Raw genomic sequence first — 18,270 nt, forward strand, 5'->3', positions numbered from 1 at the left:
TTGCCTGAATACATACTGTAGATCAGGGCTGAAGTGTTTAAAATTCAACTGAGTGACTAACTTTGAGCACCTACTGACAAAAAGTTGCCACAAGGCATGCTGGGAGCCGGCATCACTCCCGTCACTGGGAGACATTGCGACGTTGGTTTTGTAAAAAGTTGCTAAAGTTATGTGTTTAGTGTTCGTGAAGTTGTTGTTCATTACAGTAATCCCTTGTTTATCACGGTTACTTGTTTCCATACCTGACCGTAATAGTGAGTTTTTGCAAAGATGATTTCCTGATTTATAAATGGAATAATTTTGTATTTAGAGCATAGAAAACCTGTTTATGATCTTCTAAATACGGATTTTTACATAATTAGAGCCATCTAGACATGAAAAAACACCCCTATTGTCTAGGCATGGGCTGGACGGGTTGGATGGATGGGTTACCTGTAGAAGACACCGCACGGCAGGTGAGTGGTCAGCATGATGGCCACACAGTCAGGAGATCGGGAAGACCTGGGTTTGAATCTTTGCTTGGGCATCTCTGAGTGGAGCTTGCATGTTAGGTTAATTGGTGACTCTAAATTGTCCATAGGTATGAATGTGAGTGTGAATGGTTGTTTGTCTATATGTGCCCTGCCATTGGCTGATAACCAGTCCAGGGTGTACCCTGCCTCTCGCCTAAAGTCCGCTGGGATAGGCTCCAGCATGCCCCCACGACTCTAATGAGAGTAAGCGGCGTAGGTGATGGATGGATGGAAATGTAGAAGACAAAGTTTGCTGTACATTATTATAATTATTATTACCGAATGAGCATATTTGTGTGTTGTGCCATTGCATCTCAGTAGTCATATGCTCAAAAAGACTGATGTGAAGCTTTTCATCACTGATGAAAGGCTTACCATTATGTGTTCTTGTGGTAGCTAATCGGACGTTAGCTGACTGTAGCGTGTTTAATTCATCTGCTGGCCGTGGCAGGGTAACAACACTGGTGTCAGTGGAACATTCATCACATGCAGGCAGAGGCTGAAGAAATATTTGCATGTCTTGCTCCAGTTCTGCCTCCCTACACCGAACTCCCATGGGTCCTCAGTCACACCCACTCCCCCTCCCTCCTATTCTTTTTCTTCCAAGCCTTGTTATCTTCATTTTCCCTCACTCTGCTTTACTCGCACACCGAGTTCCACCTTCTTCATAACCTACTGTCTGTCTCACAGATGAAAATGCAATAATTTATTCTTTTGATCTCCCTCTCTGTTTGGTCTGTTTTTAGCAGCATGTGCAAGTGACTGCGTGGAAGCAACGTAGTAAGTGAGGATTCTGCAGGTGGATGCAAAAGTGCAGACTTTGCAGCCAAAAGGTCATGTTTGATGACGCAAAGTCTTTTAATAGATAATGGTTTCCTGCTATAGATCTTATTAATGTCTAACATCATTGTTGATTCATAGATTTTTCTTTCCATTTTGGAAGGTGACATTCACTATATGGAAACAGACACATCGACACACCTCTCAATCAATCGATTAATTGATCAAGGAATGGTGTAGACTAGGGCAGAGGTGTCTAAAGTGCGGCTGTTTTGGCCCACGGCACATTCTAAAAACATAATTTAACAAAAAAATAACCCAACAACAGCAAAAAAGGAAAAATCTGCAGTAATTTACAAAAATAAAGTCAAAATATTAAGAGCAAAAAGTTGTAGTCTAACAAGAAAAAGTCATAATTTTATGACAATAACATTATATGAAAAAATATGAGGAAAGATAACATCTCATTTTAGTAGCATAAAGGTGAAATAAAGAAAAATATGTTTTTTTTAAAGTTCCAATTTTCTGAAAAACAAACAAAACAACGGATAAAGTTGTAATTGTTGGAAAATTTGGTTGCGGAAAAATGTTGCAAGACTAAAGTCCAAATATTCTAGGAATAAAGTCATAATTAGGAGTTTTACACGAATAGAAATGTACAAGAATAAAGCTGAAATAGTTGGAAAAAAAAACAACAAAAAATGGAAAAAACAGGTGTATTTTGATGAAAAAAGTCAAAATATCAAGATAATAATAAATTTGTAATATTAATGATAATAGTAGCATAGAGTTGAACTATTAAAGAAAACATATGGTATTTGTACTTGTTTCGGTTTTCATGCGTTTCATACGTTAATTTATACATGTCATGTGGAATTATGATATACGGTACCACGTTTTTTTCTGACAGCTGTCTGCACAAACTACGTAAAGTAAGACATTGCACTCAGTCTTTATTTGATGTGCATGAGACTTATTTTCCATGAGCGTGTCCAATTTGTATTGCATAAAATAATCAATGATGATACATTACATTCTAATGGTGCCTCACATACTTGCTTCGATTGCCGGTTGCCAGTCATTCCTTGGATTATTTATTGACAGCCACAGTAGCAGACAATGTAGAATACTCAAGCAGAATGAATCCACAGACTGGCTGTGCCCTGGTATGTTAATCTTGGGTGGTTAGGAGCATTATATACTATGTGAGCATTGTGTCACGAAGTGGAGACGATAGTGCTCCCTTTCACCTTCTCCCATTCAATAGCTGGTGCTGAAACTGTATTGTGTTGATGCCACTTACTACCAATTATTTGCTAAACAGCAAATGCTGTGTGGAAGGGTGACTGACCTAAGGAAGAAGCACCATAACAATAGTGTGTTACTGTTGACATAATACAGGCAGACCGAATGACTTACTGCAGGTTAGAAACAGACCATAATCTTTTAATGCACGGAGGGCGCGCTTGAGATGCGCTGAGTTTCGAGCCGAAGACTGGCCGCAGACTGGCCACAGAGGTCCTTTGTCATGTCACACAATAATGGGCGCTTACGTTTTTTTGAGGTTGCAAGACAAACTTCGTCTGTTTGTAGGGGCTGGAGCCAGCCGGCAGCGCTTACGCTATCTGGAGCAAAATTCCGGCTTTAGTCCTCTGCGGCAGGGGTTCTCAAACTTTTAGGTACCATAGACTTTTTAATAATATAATGTATTGCCTAAAAACCCTCCAAAACGCAAGTGTTCTGTAGAATCCCTGCTCTACGGAGACGGGCACATGCGTAGATGAAGTGTACAATATACATTAGGGATGCATGATATATATTTTTTCAAGCTGATAAAGATAACATCCTGCATCTCAAGACAGATACCAATAACCGACAACTTTTTAGAACTATTATTTAAAATAGCAGCTGCTCAGAAGTACAAACCGTGGCTCCAAGGGGTTATTAGCCGACAAACCCGATATCTTCAACGATGATAAAGGGCTGGTCATCCAGCACCATAATTTCCATGATGAAGTCACAGATCGCTTTAGCCCTCTGCTGGTCGTCTCTGGCAAACTTTCTGCACTTTTGAAACGCCGCGGCAATAGGAACAAGCCCTGGGTCCTGGGCGTTGTAGTGATGCTGGCTTTTCAGGATAAAGTTAGATGTGTTGAAGCTCCATGTTTTTTCCCTCATCGCGAAAGGTTTGCAGAGTATTTGGTACAACTAGCACGCGAAATGTCTTCCTCTAAAACAGTGAATGTTTGTTTACAAGTGAGCTCAGGGGAAGTCACGACAGGGCCGTGCGTCACAGGCACGAGAAAAGGAGCTCTCAATTTTTTAATCCTAACTCACCGACAGCACAGTACAGTTAGCCTCACCTGAATGTACCGTTTTTTGAACAGAAGTATTTTTTAATGTTGGGATTTTACAAATTTATCGGTATGACGTCATAATTCCTCATATCTTTTCGATATTTATGGTGCACTCCTGGTATACATATATACATTCAAGGAGGATCTCAATTTTGTGAGATAGGTGAAAATGTTTATTATTAGTATGAACTTGGTTCTGTCCGCTTTTGTCCCCATTTGTGTTTTTTTTTTCCAGTTATGTGAACTTACTTCTTAAATAATCTTCACATTTTTTTTTCATAATATTATTTGTCAACTGTCTTCTTAAATAGTCTTGGTAAAATTTCTTTTCATAATATTATGACTTCATTCCTGTAATATTATAACTTTTCCCCCAAATTAAAAAAAAATTACTTTATTTTGTTTTGTTTGTTTCTTATAATATTACAATTTTTAAAAAAGAACATCTTTTTTCTTTAATATTTCAGCTGTTTGTTACTAAAATGACATTCTTTTTCCTTATGATATCACAATGTTATTCTCGTAAAGTCAAAATTTTTTCTAGTGCATTTACAACATTTTTCTCATAATACTTTGACTGTGTTTTTACTTTACTGCTGCGTTTTCCATTTTTGCTATTGTTTTTTTTTTGTTTAAATTAATAAAATAATATTTTTTTAGAGAGAATTAAATAAACAGCCGCCGGCCGCAGTGACCCCACTTTGGACATCCCGCTTATGGATAGAGGGATAATTAACTCAATCAAATAGTAATTTAGTAAATAGTAAATTTCATTACTAGTAAAACGCAATACGAGCAAACAAATACTAGCAAGAATATGTGCTTTGGGGCTAGTTGATCATGTGTTTGAAGCAAATCAAATAAGTTTAATTGTATTTTTCTGCATATTACTGTGGTTGTCTGGTGGAGGGCAGCATAAGAACGCATCTTGAGCTTTGTGGTCATCAATTGTCAACATGGTTGGTTGTGAGATCTAAAAAAAGCATTGATGGCTGCACGGTGACTAAGTGATTAGGACGCCAGCCTCACAGTCTGGAGATCTAAGATATAGGAGTGGTTGTGACTGAAATAAGGACATCACTGAGTAGTTAGTTGCAAGCACTTTGTTAGCACCACCACAGTATGGGCAGATATTATACTGTTTTTTGGCCTGCAGCCCAAGAGTGTGACACATGCGCGTTACATTATTCGGCTGAAGTTTGGCGGGCTAAATGGAAAGCTTTGGCGGGCTGGCTCTGGCCACGTCTTGAGGACCACTGGTGTAGGGACTTAAAAATTGCTGAAACAAAAGGCTTCCTATTAATCGAAAATTATTGTTAGTTGTAGCCCTATTTGAGTGTACAGTACAGTGATCCCTCATTTATTACGGTTAATTAGTTCAAGAACCAACCGTGATAAGTGAGTTTCCATGTTGTAGGATTCCTTATTTCTAAAATAAATATTTTCATAGTAAGAACATAGAAAACCTGTTTACAACCTAAAAAAATTACAAATTACAGTTTCCAACATTATTAGAGCCCTCTTGACATGAAATAAGTCACCTTTACACTCATATTACTCATATAGTAGGCATAATAAGAGTAAATAAGCCATTTAAGACATAAATAAGACTTGTGCCCATGCGTCTTCCTATAAATGTGTTCCCAAGGGGAGCTGAGTGACAGGTGTACAGAAAGTTGAGTTTCTACTTTGCGCGGGTAACGGCCGCAACAGTAGCCCGTGTTTTTATTAGGGACTCTTAGTAGGGATCATTGTGCCTGTAAAAGCCTGTTGTTGCAGCGATCAAGTCTGGTTCTTGTATGTCTCGCCGAACATTACAGTTACATTACTGACACCTAGTGACCAGAATACCACATCAACAGCTTTGAATGCATCTTTTGAATGCCTTATATTTTTATTTTAGTGCATTTATCCATTTTAATAATAATAATAGGCTATATTCAACCCCCAAAGAGCATGATGTATTTATTAATATACTAATAGAATGAAGGCGCAAAATTTAAAGCACAAAGTGGCAAGGGACAACTGAACTCAAATTGCGAGTTTTGATCATGATTGAACCTTGTTTTCTTTTGCTTGATTGAATCACTGTGTCCATGACTGCACCTGCTAAATGGATTTTCTGGGGTTTTTTTTGCTTTGACACTATATATCAATGTAGTTTATATGAACTAAGCTGCTAAGTTCTGATGTGGTTAACAAGCTAAAATCTTACAGTCCTTCACATTGCATACACAAGACATCAGTCTAGATCAAGGATGGCCAACTTCTGTGATGCCAGAGACCAATCTAATGCCATGGACTCTGACCATAATGACAAAAATCAACACTACCTATTCCCAGGGTTTCAAAACAAAAAGTCATGAACAGGACACACATCTGCACACGCCAGGATCCATCCCCAGCAGCAACAACCTTTCAATGAGCCGAGCTGAGCTGAAGTCGAGTAGCAGGAACCTGGCATACTTGTTCTTGGCTTCAAGATGGGTCTGAGTGAGGTATATGGGTGGAGAAGGCATCCCCTGTAGACTGGTTTTCTCTGTAAAGAAACTGCAACTGATCGAGATCTGTTTGGAGGCATAACGTTGTGTGACTCATGTCAAGCCTCTCAAAGCATTTCACGCCAATGAAGGTCAAGGAGCTGCCGGGCAATGTTTGAGAATGGATTAGGCGTCTTTCTTAGAGTTATTATCTTGGCACTTCTGACAGATTGGCCAGGATGGATTTACTTCTCATATGAGAAGAACCTTTAAACATTTGCCATGTTCATGAAGCTCAAGGTCACAATGTTATGATAGTGAAATCCATGTTTGATTGTTATTAATTTAGACCACCTTCAGATTTAACCCCTAAGGGTGTTTCTTCAATATGAATTTTCACCTACTGACTTGTATGCTTTAAGATGAAGTCAAAAAGGAAACCTTAGAGAACAGCATTAAAACAACATATTGGTTCTCTTCTTTAGAGAATTTAGTTTGCAAACGTTGCACACTCATAAGTGGAGTCAGTTTGCTGCTGGTAAGCATTTTTATCAGAGGATCGACTGTGTTTTATCAGTGTGTTCACTTGGCTGTCAAAAACTTACCATCTGCAGCATAATTACAGGATGGCCTCTCTAGGCTGTCAGCCTCACACCATCTTTTTACAGTCAACACCACGTGACTATTTTTATTACACGCCACCAAGGAAGGGAGGTGATGCGACGCAATAAGATGGACTTGTCAGCAGAGAATGTGAGATCAGGACGTTTCCTTATAGATCACACAGTGTCTGCTCTACCTATACCAGGTGTCTCAAACTCAGCCGTGGAGTCTGGGTGAGGCTGGGTCGCGCCAAGTATTCACTCCAAAATTGCATTTCCACCAAGTGACTAACTTCATAACAAACACCACCGGGAACTCTTACGGGCATGAGCTATGGTACTGTAGGCCATCATAAATAACAAACAACGCTACAACCTTCACATAGCAACAGGTAGTGAACACATACACAGAGCAACTACTACAAGTGGAGGATAATAAACAACAACCATGTTAATTCTAACCATGTACTTTGGGCAACTATCTACAGTACAAAAAGGTACCGCAAGGCATCACTTTGTCTCTGTTTTTGTTTATTGTTCCCCAAAGTAGTACAGTAGTTGCCATATGTTTGTTTACTTACCTGTTACCTGATACATTCATTTTTGTGTTCACACTGTGATGGTAGTTAGTGTTCTGTCTATGCTTCTTAAATATTAACAGCCACTGAAATTGTTGTTCTTATTCTTGTTGTCTAGACAGACATAAAAGTAAAGAGAGCAGTCTATTTTTAGACAGTAACCTAGTTGTTTTTCACAGCCGTGCAACTGCTTATGATAAATCCATGAAGAAGCTGCTTGATATTTAAATGCAGACCGTTCATCAGTTGTTGAGATATTTCATGGAGCACTGTCCCCTGCCTTAATGCAGAGTCACAGCAGATCTGTCAACTCAGGTTGACGCTGTTTCCCTAAGATCTTATGGCTGACAGGACCTCCCCAGGGTCATCCTACTGGCGTACTAATTGATGTGAGCTCTCCAGTCTCACATCGAACTGACTGTCATGACATAAAATTATTTTTTTTAGTCAAGCCAAGGCAAGAGGGAGCTGTAATTTGTTAAAAAAAAAAACAAACAAACTATATATATATATATATATATATATTTTTTTTTTTTGTAACATGCCAGTGGCTTTTCCTCTGCTGGAGCACAAAAGAGGTACAAGTGAAAGGCAGAGAGCGTACCTTGATTCTTTGTGATCAATGGTAAACTGAGGATTGCTGGATTCATTACCAAGAGGCCTGGGCTTTCTCGTACTTCAATATCGTGGTGCAAATTACATGCTGGGGAGGGAGTGTTCAGGAAAAAGGGACTGTAAAAGCTAGGTTTCTCTACCATCATGAATTTTTCATTGAACCAATACTTTGGGGCGAATGGAAAATGTAAATAGCATACAGGAAGCTAGTAATAGGATGACAGAATGAAAGCTAAAAAGCAAACAAACCCCAAAAAGATGTTTTGGATGCTTACTCTTTTCTATGTTTCGAAAATATGAAATAGCAGAGGCAAGTATTGATAGTGTTGATTGTTTTTCCATGTGATGTATTTATTCAGCTTGTTTATCCATTATTCGTTCCATTCACCCAGCGCACGGTGGTGTTAAGCCTAGGGCTCAGAGAAAGGAAGGATTCCAATAAATGCAGAGGAACGTGGCGAGGGAGCAGATGAATTGCCAAATGATGAAGGGCTCGGCACAGGAGAAGTCGGAGAAAATGCCAGCAGTCTCGGCAGAACAAACAAGTAAAGAAAATCAGGAAATATTTTTTGCCTAAATGAAGCATTTTCAAGCATAAAAATGTCTAAATGAATTAAAATACAAATATAAGGCATTCACAAGACACATTCGAAGACTTTGTGATAATATGTAGTATTCTACACTGGTCAGTAATGTTTCTGTAATTTTCGATGAGACACACAAGCACTCGACTTGACTTTTCTTGCAGGTTTGAATTATCTCACAACAGACACAATAAAACCTTAACACAGGCTACTGTTGTGGCTGTAACCCACTCAAAGCTAAAACTCAACTCTGAACTCTCAACACCACTTCCTGTCCTCTCACTCGGCTTCCCTAGGGAACACATTTACAGCAACACACACGAGCATGAGTCTTATTTATGTCTTAAATGGCTTATCTTCTCTTATTATGTCTATTACATTGGGTAATATGGGTGTAAAAGTGCTAATAGGAGTTAGGGTTGGGCGATATGACAAAAAAATATCGCACCCTGGACTCAGGGCCGGTGAGAGCTTTTTGGTCTACCACTTGCCTTTTTTGTTCCATAACCCTCATGATCTTTCAAGACGTGAGTGTCTTACTGCCTCCAACCACAGCAACAATGAGGCCTTGCTTATGCAGCTCAACAATCGGACCTGTTCAGAGAGAGAAAGCTTCTTTGATCTTGCCATCAAGAGATCATGACAAAGGCTGTGGTCGTAAACTTTTCATCAGCTGATGATGAAAAGTTCAGTTTAATGGTTGTATGCAATAAATTGCTTACTCAAAACATTTTTTTGTCTCACTCCCATTTATTCTTTTTGCATTTTGAAGCTGAGATTAGAAACTCCTTAAGATCCAACAGTGCAAAATGTAAATTCTTGCAATTTTTTTAAACTGGTCTTAAATTTTTTTAGCAGGAGTGCATATACTGTGGATTGTGGTATACAGCACATTCACATTCAGCATTTGCAACCCCGCTAATTCGCAGATTTTTGGTCAAAAATGTTTACTTATTCAGTGCACGATGGCAGCGCCCTGCTTGTGTGGCTACAATAGCATTAGCTTCCACAGTTAACTACGGAGCTGCATGTCTCCGCTAGCCCCATTAAAAAGAAGGAAGCGTTACCAAGCTAAACATTACACTGTGAACAAACTGTGATTGCATCTGTTCTGTTGATCATCTTACTTATCAATCATTAGTTGATCATTAGTACATTTTATAATTTAAAATACATTTAATAAGCTTGAACCTGGAGCGAACAATGGCAATTGAAGAGAGACGCGGAGGGTCTAATCTAATTATTACAACAGTCAATTTTATTGCAAATGTTGATCAGAAATTGGAGGAGAACTTCAACATCAAGCCAGCAGGAGTGTTTAGAGGGGGAGGAGCCAAATGTGTCAAAAATTGACAATTCATGGGCGTATCAATAGAGTGCGGTAGGTGGTCTCAGATGTGACTCTGCAAATAGCTGCGATCAACTGAACAGTATATAGTTATTATTTTTTTTATATGGAAATATGTGGATCCATTGCGGAAATAAGACAGCACCCAATCCAAAAAAAAGATTAAAATAGTTCCTGGTCATGACTCATGGCTCATTCATTTTTTAGTAAGATGAAACAGCACTGGGTTTGGAGCCTTGCAGTCATGGAGTTTACGCCGAACGCTGCAGCTGCTCCTCATGATTGTGGGTTGTCTCGGGTTGAAGACAACAAGCAGGGCATTAAAAATCACTCTGGAAGCATGTGCTAGTTTGGAAAAGTTAATCTCTGTGATCAGTCCAAGCAGATGGATCAGATGGGATGAGATGGAATCCATTCACTGTGAAAATGCAAGAATAGGTCATAATCAACCAAGCACTCATTTGTACCTTAAAGTGCTCATGACACCGAAAAAAAAGAGAAAAACAATAACAAAATTAAAGTAGTCCCTTGAAAAAGTTTTTGTCATACTGCTGTCATCTGCCAATAAATTGTGATTTTGACACGTCCCCCAGCCAGTATTGTGAACCGCCGCCATCTTGGCTGTGACATCACGATGAGAACACGTTCTGGGAACCAGATTTAAACAAATACAGCCATGAACGCACAGCAAAGCCAAGAAACTGACATATTCACCACAATAACACAATAATAACATTCACTGATATTAATATTAATAGAGAATATTATAATAATAAGTCATAACTCACACGGTAGCATTGGAAAAGTTCCTTGTTGGAGTATCTCGAACATAATGTGGGTTGATTGCATGGCATAAAAAAAAGATAGGCGTCAGCATATCGTCCATCCTCACTATGACCTTTTCCACTACAGGGCAGCCATTCTGACATGCATTTGGCATACATACACGTACATCTGTAAAATATTGGGGACTGCTGCACTACTGTCTTTGTTTACACCACATTGCGCAGATCTTACCCAACCCTAGTAGTTTTTGGTGGAAAACCAGGGGGTATTTTGAAATACCAGGGAAAATAGGAAAGTTCCTGAAAATGATCCTGTAGTGGAAAATAGGCTATTAACCTATATTGTATTGCATATTGCAGTGTGTGTCTTTATTTGTGCACAAGCATTATATATTTGAGTTTTTCCAGTGGCATCACAGTAAAAGAAGTGTTAATGTGTTAATTCTCAATGAGATTAGTTAGAGGGAAGATCTGCCTCCTATCTCAGTATTAGTCGATATCGGTGTCGGAAATGAAGTGCTGGGCAATATTGGATATTGGTAAGAAAGCCAATATCAAGCATTCTCTATTTCCAACGCAGTACAGGCATTTTTAAATGGTCGATGGCAGATGTTCCGCCTTCAACACGAAGAAAAGATGTTTAAATGTGTTAACTGAGGCTAAAAATAAAGGCGCCTTGTTATGCACTTACAGGAAGGTGTGATTCATTATATTACACTGCAATCTTGCAATCGCCATTTTTTCCAGTAATGGGAACTAGTGTTTTCCCAACTAAAGATGCGGCAACCATGGGACATGTCCCTGCTGTTTTCTATTTGCCTTTTTGCTCTGTAGCTCCGACCCTTAGTCGTTGTATGATGGCACCTGGCACCTTGTAGCCTGTCAGCTTTGTAATGATTCATTATTGCTTAGCGTTGGGAAGGCAGACTGCTACATGTCTGTGATACTGCAAGATCAATCCTGTCATGTGAGCCACCACTTACTACTACATTAATTGTACAGCATGTAACAGTCCAACACCTCTACCACATATTTTTGTGAGAACTTTGGAACCATAATACCATGTTTTTGAGGCGTTGACGTCATTCTTCAATGTCTAATGCTCCCATGTAGGTATTGACAACATCAGAGTTCATTCAGCTGTCTGTCATTGAAACATGAGCATGCCAGACGGGGTTTTATTTATTCACAATATAATGAACAAGATGCTAGTTTTATTCCGACCTCCAGTATCTTTGATTCAGCAGCTCCTCAAGGTCAGGGGTGCTCATGTTCAGAGCAAGTGTATCACATTTCACAGCATCTTCTGCAGTATGGGACGATACTGCAGCTAAGGCAACCGCTTTTCATGGTACCAAATGATCAAATTTAATATCCAATTTAATTAGCGATTTGTATATGTGATGACAGAGTGAAAAGGGTGGGGCTAAGTTCAAGTGTATGTATTTAAGAATATGCTCAAATTCAAGTTGAATGTCTTCAACAAAGCCCAGACAACTGTTACTGTGTGTGTGTGTGTGTGTGTTTGCGTGTGCGTGCGTGTGTGCTTGTGACTGTTTTGGAGAAGATCTAGTTAATCTAGTTATTTTTAGGGTGGTTTGGCTTTTTAGGCAGTGTAAAGTATTTGCTGTGTTGCTAATGAATTTCCCTGCAATAGCATCATGCTGTAGTGAGCGTCGTCATAGTAATTGTCCAATGCTGTGAAGAAAGCACAGCCAACAAAACAACCATTTATATCAAAATAACATGCTCAGAACTGTTCTGGATCACAAATCCATAACTAATCCATGTTGGCGAAGTGTTTTATTGATGAGAAATTTAATGCAGTCCTCTGTAAATGCATTAGGCCTTTTTTCACTGTAGTTATTTTGAACTAATAAATGACAGAGACAGTTAGAAAGATTATGCAAGAAATATTAAACCATATTTCACTGTATTCCTTTGTAGAGCGGTGGTGCAAGGGCCAAGAAGGAATGCATTACAGTGGAACCTTGGTTAGGGTCATGTCATGTTCCGCAGGACAGGAGAACTCCCTGTCCTGCGCTCTTGTTTTGGCGGGCTGTACTTCCTGCGGGGAGGAGGAGGCAGCCACTTCACTGCTGGTGGCCGCGCAGCTGCCGGCAATTAACATTAGTGGCAGTTAAAAGGCCAGCGTCGTCAGTCTTGCGGCGCTGGTTCATTGTCGATGTTCCTCGTTTCCTCACCGGAGCTGTTACCTCGATTAACCTACCTGTTGACGTGTCTGTAGTACAGAGTTTTTTCAAATCTCTTTGGCTCTATTGTGGGTTATTTTGCACGCATGATCAAAAGAAAAGTAGAGACTTGTGTCGTAACCGTGTTAGTTAGCAAAGAACTACACAGTCAACCGCTGATGACCTCATAAACAGGCGACGGAGCTGAGGGACAATGACTTCCCATTCTGGTTTCCAGCTGAGCACGCTAACAGGCACGTTTTGTTTTTTTTAACACAGCTGGACTCACGCAGTGTACTAATAACATGTCGACACGTGTGCTATATTGTACGACAACCGAGACAGTGTACGCGAACCGAGGCATATCGCTTACGTTAATTTTCAACGCAACCCACAACGTAGGCTAACCCAGGTTCCACTGTATAGTTGCTGCTGATTTGGATTGTTGCAGATTCAGGCACTTAATGCTTAATTAATTTTCATCTGGACAAAATAGTTGAAGCTAGAGTTATAGGTACCAAGATATTAGAGACGGTATAAATCAAATATGGGTTTGGGTTGTGAGAGTATGCTAATGTGGTGAAAGTGGAGCGCTATACCGTAAGAGACAAATGACATGGGCTGGTAATAGATGTGGCTGGTGGGTACAATAAGATCAGGGGGTATAGATAGGTTTAGGGCTGGGGTGAAGGAGCTCAGGCTCGTTTTGCTATGGCGAGAGAGACATTTTTTTTCTCTTTAAGAAGACAGATAGACGTAAGATTGTCTTCCACAAGGGACCAAGTAAAAAAGGAAGCAAAAAAATGGAGGTTAAAGAGAAGGAGGGAGTGGGGAACTACAGACACAGCAGTGCAGAGCAGTAGGTCCTGAATTATTTAACACGATATTTTGCAGCTGAGCAAACGGCTGCAGTCATGTTGGTAGTCTGCTAAGAGGTAGGAAGTATGGACTGGGATTAAGGAATCTGTGTTGCTCTATGTACTGTATGTATGTATTTTTTGTTATTATTGTTGTGTTTCCATGTTCAGGTGTTTGTGTACACGGCTGCGTTCGCACTGGAGGTCGAGTCAGATATTTTTTGGTGCATATGGGATTTTTTTTATGTCAGCGTGAACAGTACAATTCTAATTTTGTCAAATGCAACTGAGGGCTCTTTTGTATGTAAATTTAAATCCAATATGTGTCCGAGCTACTGCAGTCTGAACGGTCTTGGATAAACGGGACTCACACATGTAGGCAAAAGTTATTACTGTCATCCAAAAATTATTTTAAAAAAGTGTCAATACAGTAAAGCAGCTCATGTCCTGGCCACCACTCCTGGTGCCAACTTCCACCCACACGCTCCTCGGAACAGACGTCGCAGCATGGCCAAAAGTCTTGCCTTTGGTAACATTTGGTTAAGAAAATGCTGATTCCCGTTGCACAAAACCCTTGAAATTTCCACAAAGGTGGCAAGGAGACCACAACGTGTACTTCGCTTGTGACGTCGTGTCTTTGCGCATGCATGTTTTTGCGCATTACAAATCACAGTTTTGGATAATGTGACCACATAAAAGATCATCATAACCTGCAGTATGAACGTAGCCCAAGCGGCACACTGGTGCCTCCGCAATCTTCATCTAAAATTTGATTCCCCCCTCACCTTTATGCAAAACAGTACTCCATGGGCAACTTGCTGACAGTTACTGTAGAATATTAATGTAGCCACCACAAGCAAACTGTCGTCAAAGTTGTGTTGTCTTCAAGGTTACCCTTGAAATATCAATTAGCAGTTAGTGGATGTGGATATAAAAAGTCTGCAAAAAGAGAGAGAAGCACTGATCTGCTTGCAATAGAAAAAAAAACTCTCATATTGTGCAACCTCAGTTTTTGTAAGCCACGGTTTTACGAGGATGCTGTTTTCAACCAAAATATATCTGGTTATCATACAGCCTAACAGCGTGCCTATGAAACAAGTCAGTTTGTCTTCATATGCAGTTTAACTGTTAGACTGTAATATCTAATGTGACCATTACATGAACTCATAACCTCAGTTATGATATGACATACAGTAATTCATCGTTTATCGCTGTTAATTGTTTGATTCCTTACATATAAATGGAATATTTTCACAGAGAGTAGAAAACTGGTTTACAGCCTTCTGAATATGTTTTTTAACATCACCGTATTAGAGCCCTCTAGACATGAACTAAGACCCTCATAGTCACCTTTATACTGTGCTTGTATTACCCAATATAATAAATAGTAGATATAATAAGTGTAAATAAACAATTTAAGACATAAATAACACTCGTGCTCGTGTGTGTTACTTTAAATACGTTCCCTATGGGAGCTGAGTAGAGGGCGGACAGGAAGTGGTGTCGGGGGTTCAGTGTTGAGTTTTAGCTTGGCTTCGGTTACGCCTGCAACAGTCGCCTCTGTTTTTATTAGGGATAACTGTGCCTGTTGGGAGTTAATTCAAATCTGCAATAAAGGCTGTTGCTCCGGCGATCAAGTCTGGTGTTTATGTGTCTCACTGCACGTTACAGTAACATTACTCACACCTAGTGACCAGTGTAGAATACATATCATTCACAGCATCTTTGAATGAGTCTTCTGAATGCCTTCTATTTGAATTTTATTTCATTTAGCCATTGTTATGCTTGAAAAGGCTTAATTTAGGCAAAAATAAAATGTGCTTCAATATGCATATTTTTTGAGTGATAATAGCCTTTATTCAACTACGAAACAGCATGATTTATTAATTAATATATTTTTTAAAAACTGTGATAGAGCGAAGCCGTGAAATTCAAACTGCAAAGTGGCGAGGGATGACGAGGCGCAGGATGTGTGCTGAGAGAGCGTGTTCTGATACATGGCTTATACGGTTTGTGTTGGGATTTGCTACACAGGAAGCACTTGAAGTTTAACATAGGTTTGAGGTGTGCCAGCGCATTAAATGGGATGAAAACTAGAAATTAGGCTAAGCCCATGACAGTGTATGGGTCAGCGCCTCTCAGCTCAGAATGCTCATTGTAGGAATGTAGACAGTCACACGTAGAAGATTCTAGTTGCATCCAATTAGGGTCAAACAAGGCGTCATCATTACAGAAAGAGAACAATTATTTTTAGAAGGGGGTCCAACACACACAGACAGACAAACAGAAAGGGAGGTAATGGTATTATTGCCATGCCATATAGGCACGTAAATGTTTTATTTAGCTCAGAAATTGAATCGAAACTGATTCCACCAACACTAACTAAAGTCTGCTTGTCTGTGTGTGTTTGTCTCCACAGCTGTTTCCTTCATGAGGCACAGCGCATCAGCCTTTGGATTTGCCGTGAGTTCCTCCGTCCTTGTTCCCTGCATTTGCATTGATCAATTAGTCATAACTTTGGTCTCGGTGATTTATTAATGAGTCCCAGAACCAAGTTTTATTGGCCCCCTTGTCTCCAAGGTAACAGGACAGAAAGGGCAGGACTGAGATTCCAGCGCTTTTGTGTCTGCTGAACAGGTGTCATCGTATCAGATATCTTGTTTTAGGTACAATAAAGACTCCATTGTAGCCTATAGGTCCAAACAAATTAAGAAAATATTGAGTCTCAGTCAAAACAAGTGGCCAAAAAACATTTAAATTTCTGTTTTGATTAACAGGCGAATTCACAGTCCATTTGTGCTGCAGTGAAATATTGGGTGTGAAATAACTAAAGAGGAGCTGTACCCCCAAGGAAACCCTCAAAGTGCACATGACACAAACATTTTTGAAAAAAGCAATAAAAAAAGCATTCACTTAATAAAACACTTTTGTCATACTACTATCATCTGCCAGTAAACAGATGTGAAATACAAGTGAAAAGAAGTTGTGATTATCAAACATGTCATGGCAAAAGAAGGAAGCATTGACGTTGATAATCATATTGCCCTCAGTCTGAGATAATTGTGGATGCCATTTGAAAAATTTCACACTTAAGTGAAATGGAACACTGTTCAAAGACCCCGTTGTTTAGGAAGGTCATGTTTTACATCTTCAGTCATTTAACAAGTCCTTTAATTCTTGTGTCTAATAGGCAGATTTCTACTGTAGATAGATGTGTAGATGTAGAATTATCCCAATTTTCCCTACACTCCACTGACTTCCTTCAACACCAGTCGTATTTAAATGAATTTTACACAGATGCAATATTGCAAAAGAACTGAAACTGTTAGAGTGCGAGTTAATACTCCAGTGTGTTGTTCGATGCTGCAACTCTCACATCTAAACATTCTTTCCTCTCCTTTATCTTCATCTCTCCGACATTGTCCATCTAGTTCGATGCCACCTTGGATGTTCTGTCATCAGTCATTGTCCTGTGGCGCTACAGCAATGCAGCTGCTGTGCATTCAGCACACCGGGAGTACATGTGAGTCTAAAATGAATGGCGTTAATACCATTTTATGCTATCAAATGTCTGTATTACACTTCTGCATTAGATTATTCTTAGACCTGGGTTGATTTTGTATATAAACTGCAACCTCCAAAGTTGAATGACTATTAAATCAAACTATTCCGATTTTTTCCCCAAATTCTTTAAGCATTTCATCACGCAAGCCCTCACCTTAGACTTCAGTTCAGCGAGAAACGATAGTCATACATGAGACAGATCAGCCATGCTTACGAGAACTCCGCTAACTTCAGCAATCATCAAAGGACTTTCCGTGTGTGCGTTGCTTTTTGTGACTTGATTTTTTTTTTTACACTTGAGCCAAAACAAAGGGCCAGAAGAGAATAAGATCATATACTTGATATTTGAGTAACTAAGCACATTCCCTCAAAGCAGTTACAAGCGTGTTTTAACCATGCGTGTTACAACAGTTAAGCCAGAGTGGTTTGTTGTTTTACAGTGAAATGTACAGTATTTAAATTTGTCCTAAAACATTTGTATTACCCAATAAAGTAAATATAATTCGAGAAAATAAGACATATTAGACATAACTAACATAACATAGACTCACACGCTAACAGTTCCTTGTTTTCCTGGGCAGCGTACTTCCCGCGGTGGTTATTGTCTCGTCAATGTATTGTAATGGTGGCTTTAAATGGCTTTACACTCGTATTGCCCAATATAGTAGACATAATAAGAGTAAAAAAACATTTAAGACATAAATAAAACTCCTGTTCGTTTGATTGGTGATCATTATTGATGATTGATGATTATTATGTTATTATTATTGTGCCTGTGCCTGTGAGGTAATTAAAACTTGCAATACAGTAAATGCCTTTTCTAGCGATCACGTCTGGCGCTTGTCTCACCCAACACAGACACCTAGTGGCCAATGTAGAATACAGCAATACATTCACAATTAGAATGCTTACTCTGCCTTTGACATTGTATTTTAGTTCATTTAATTAGTTAATTTAGCCATTTCTGCTTGAAAATGGTTCATTTGGGCAAAGAATATATACAATTTGCTTAAATA

The 18,270-nt window shown here is 39.3% G+C and overlaps 1 protein-coding gene across 1 annotated transcript in view; it reads left to right on the forward strand.

Annotated features, from left to right (window-relative positions):
• The window catches only part of LOC129188078 (transmembrane protein 163-like), a 40,875-nt gene that overhangs the window by 11,441 nt on the left and 11,164 nt on the right, over positions 1-18,270 (forward strand). Inside the window, exons 3-4 of the mRNA XM_054788086.1 lie at positions 16,110-16,153; positions 17,122-17,213. Of these exons, the coding sequence (XP_054644061.1) occupies positions 16,110-16,153; positions 17,122-17,213 (136 nt within the window). The remainder of the gene's footprint in view (positions 1-16,109; positions 16,154-17,121; positions 17,214-18,270) is intronic.

Source organism: Dunckerocampus dactyliophorus, chromosome 9, assembly GCF_027744805.1.
Source record: "Dunckerocampus dactyliophorus isolate RoL2022-P2 chromosome 9, RoL_Ddac_1.1, whole genome shotgun sequence".
Taxonomy (NCBI): Eukaryota; Metazoa; Chordata; class Actinopteri; order Syngnathiformes; family Syngnathidae; genus Dunckerocampus; species Dunckerocampus dactyliophorus.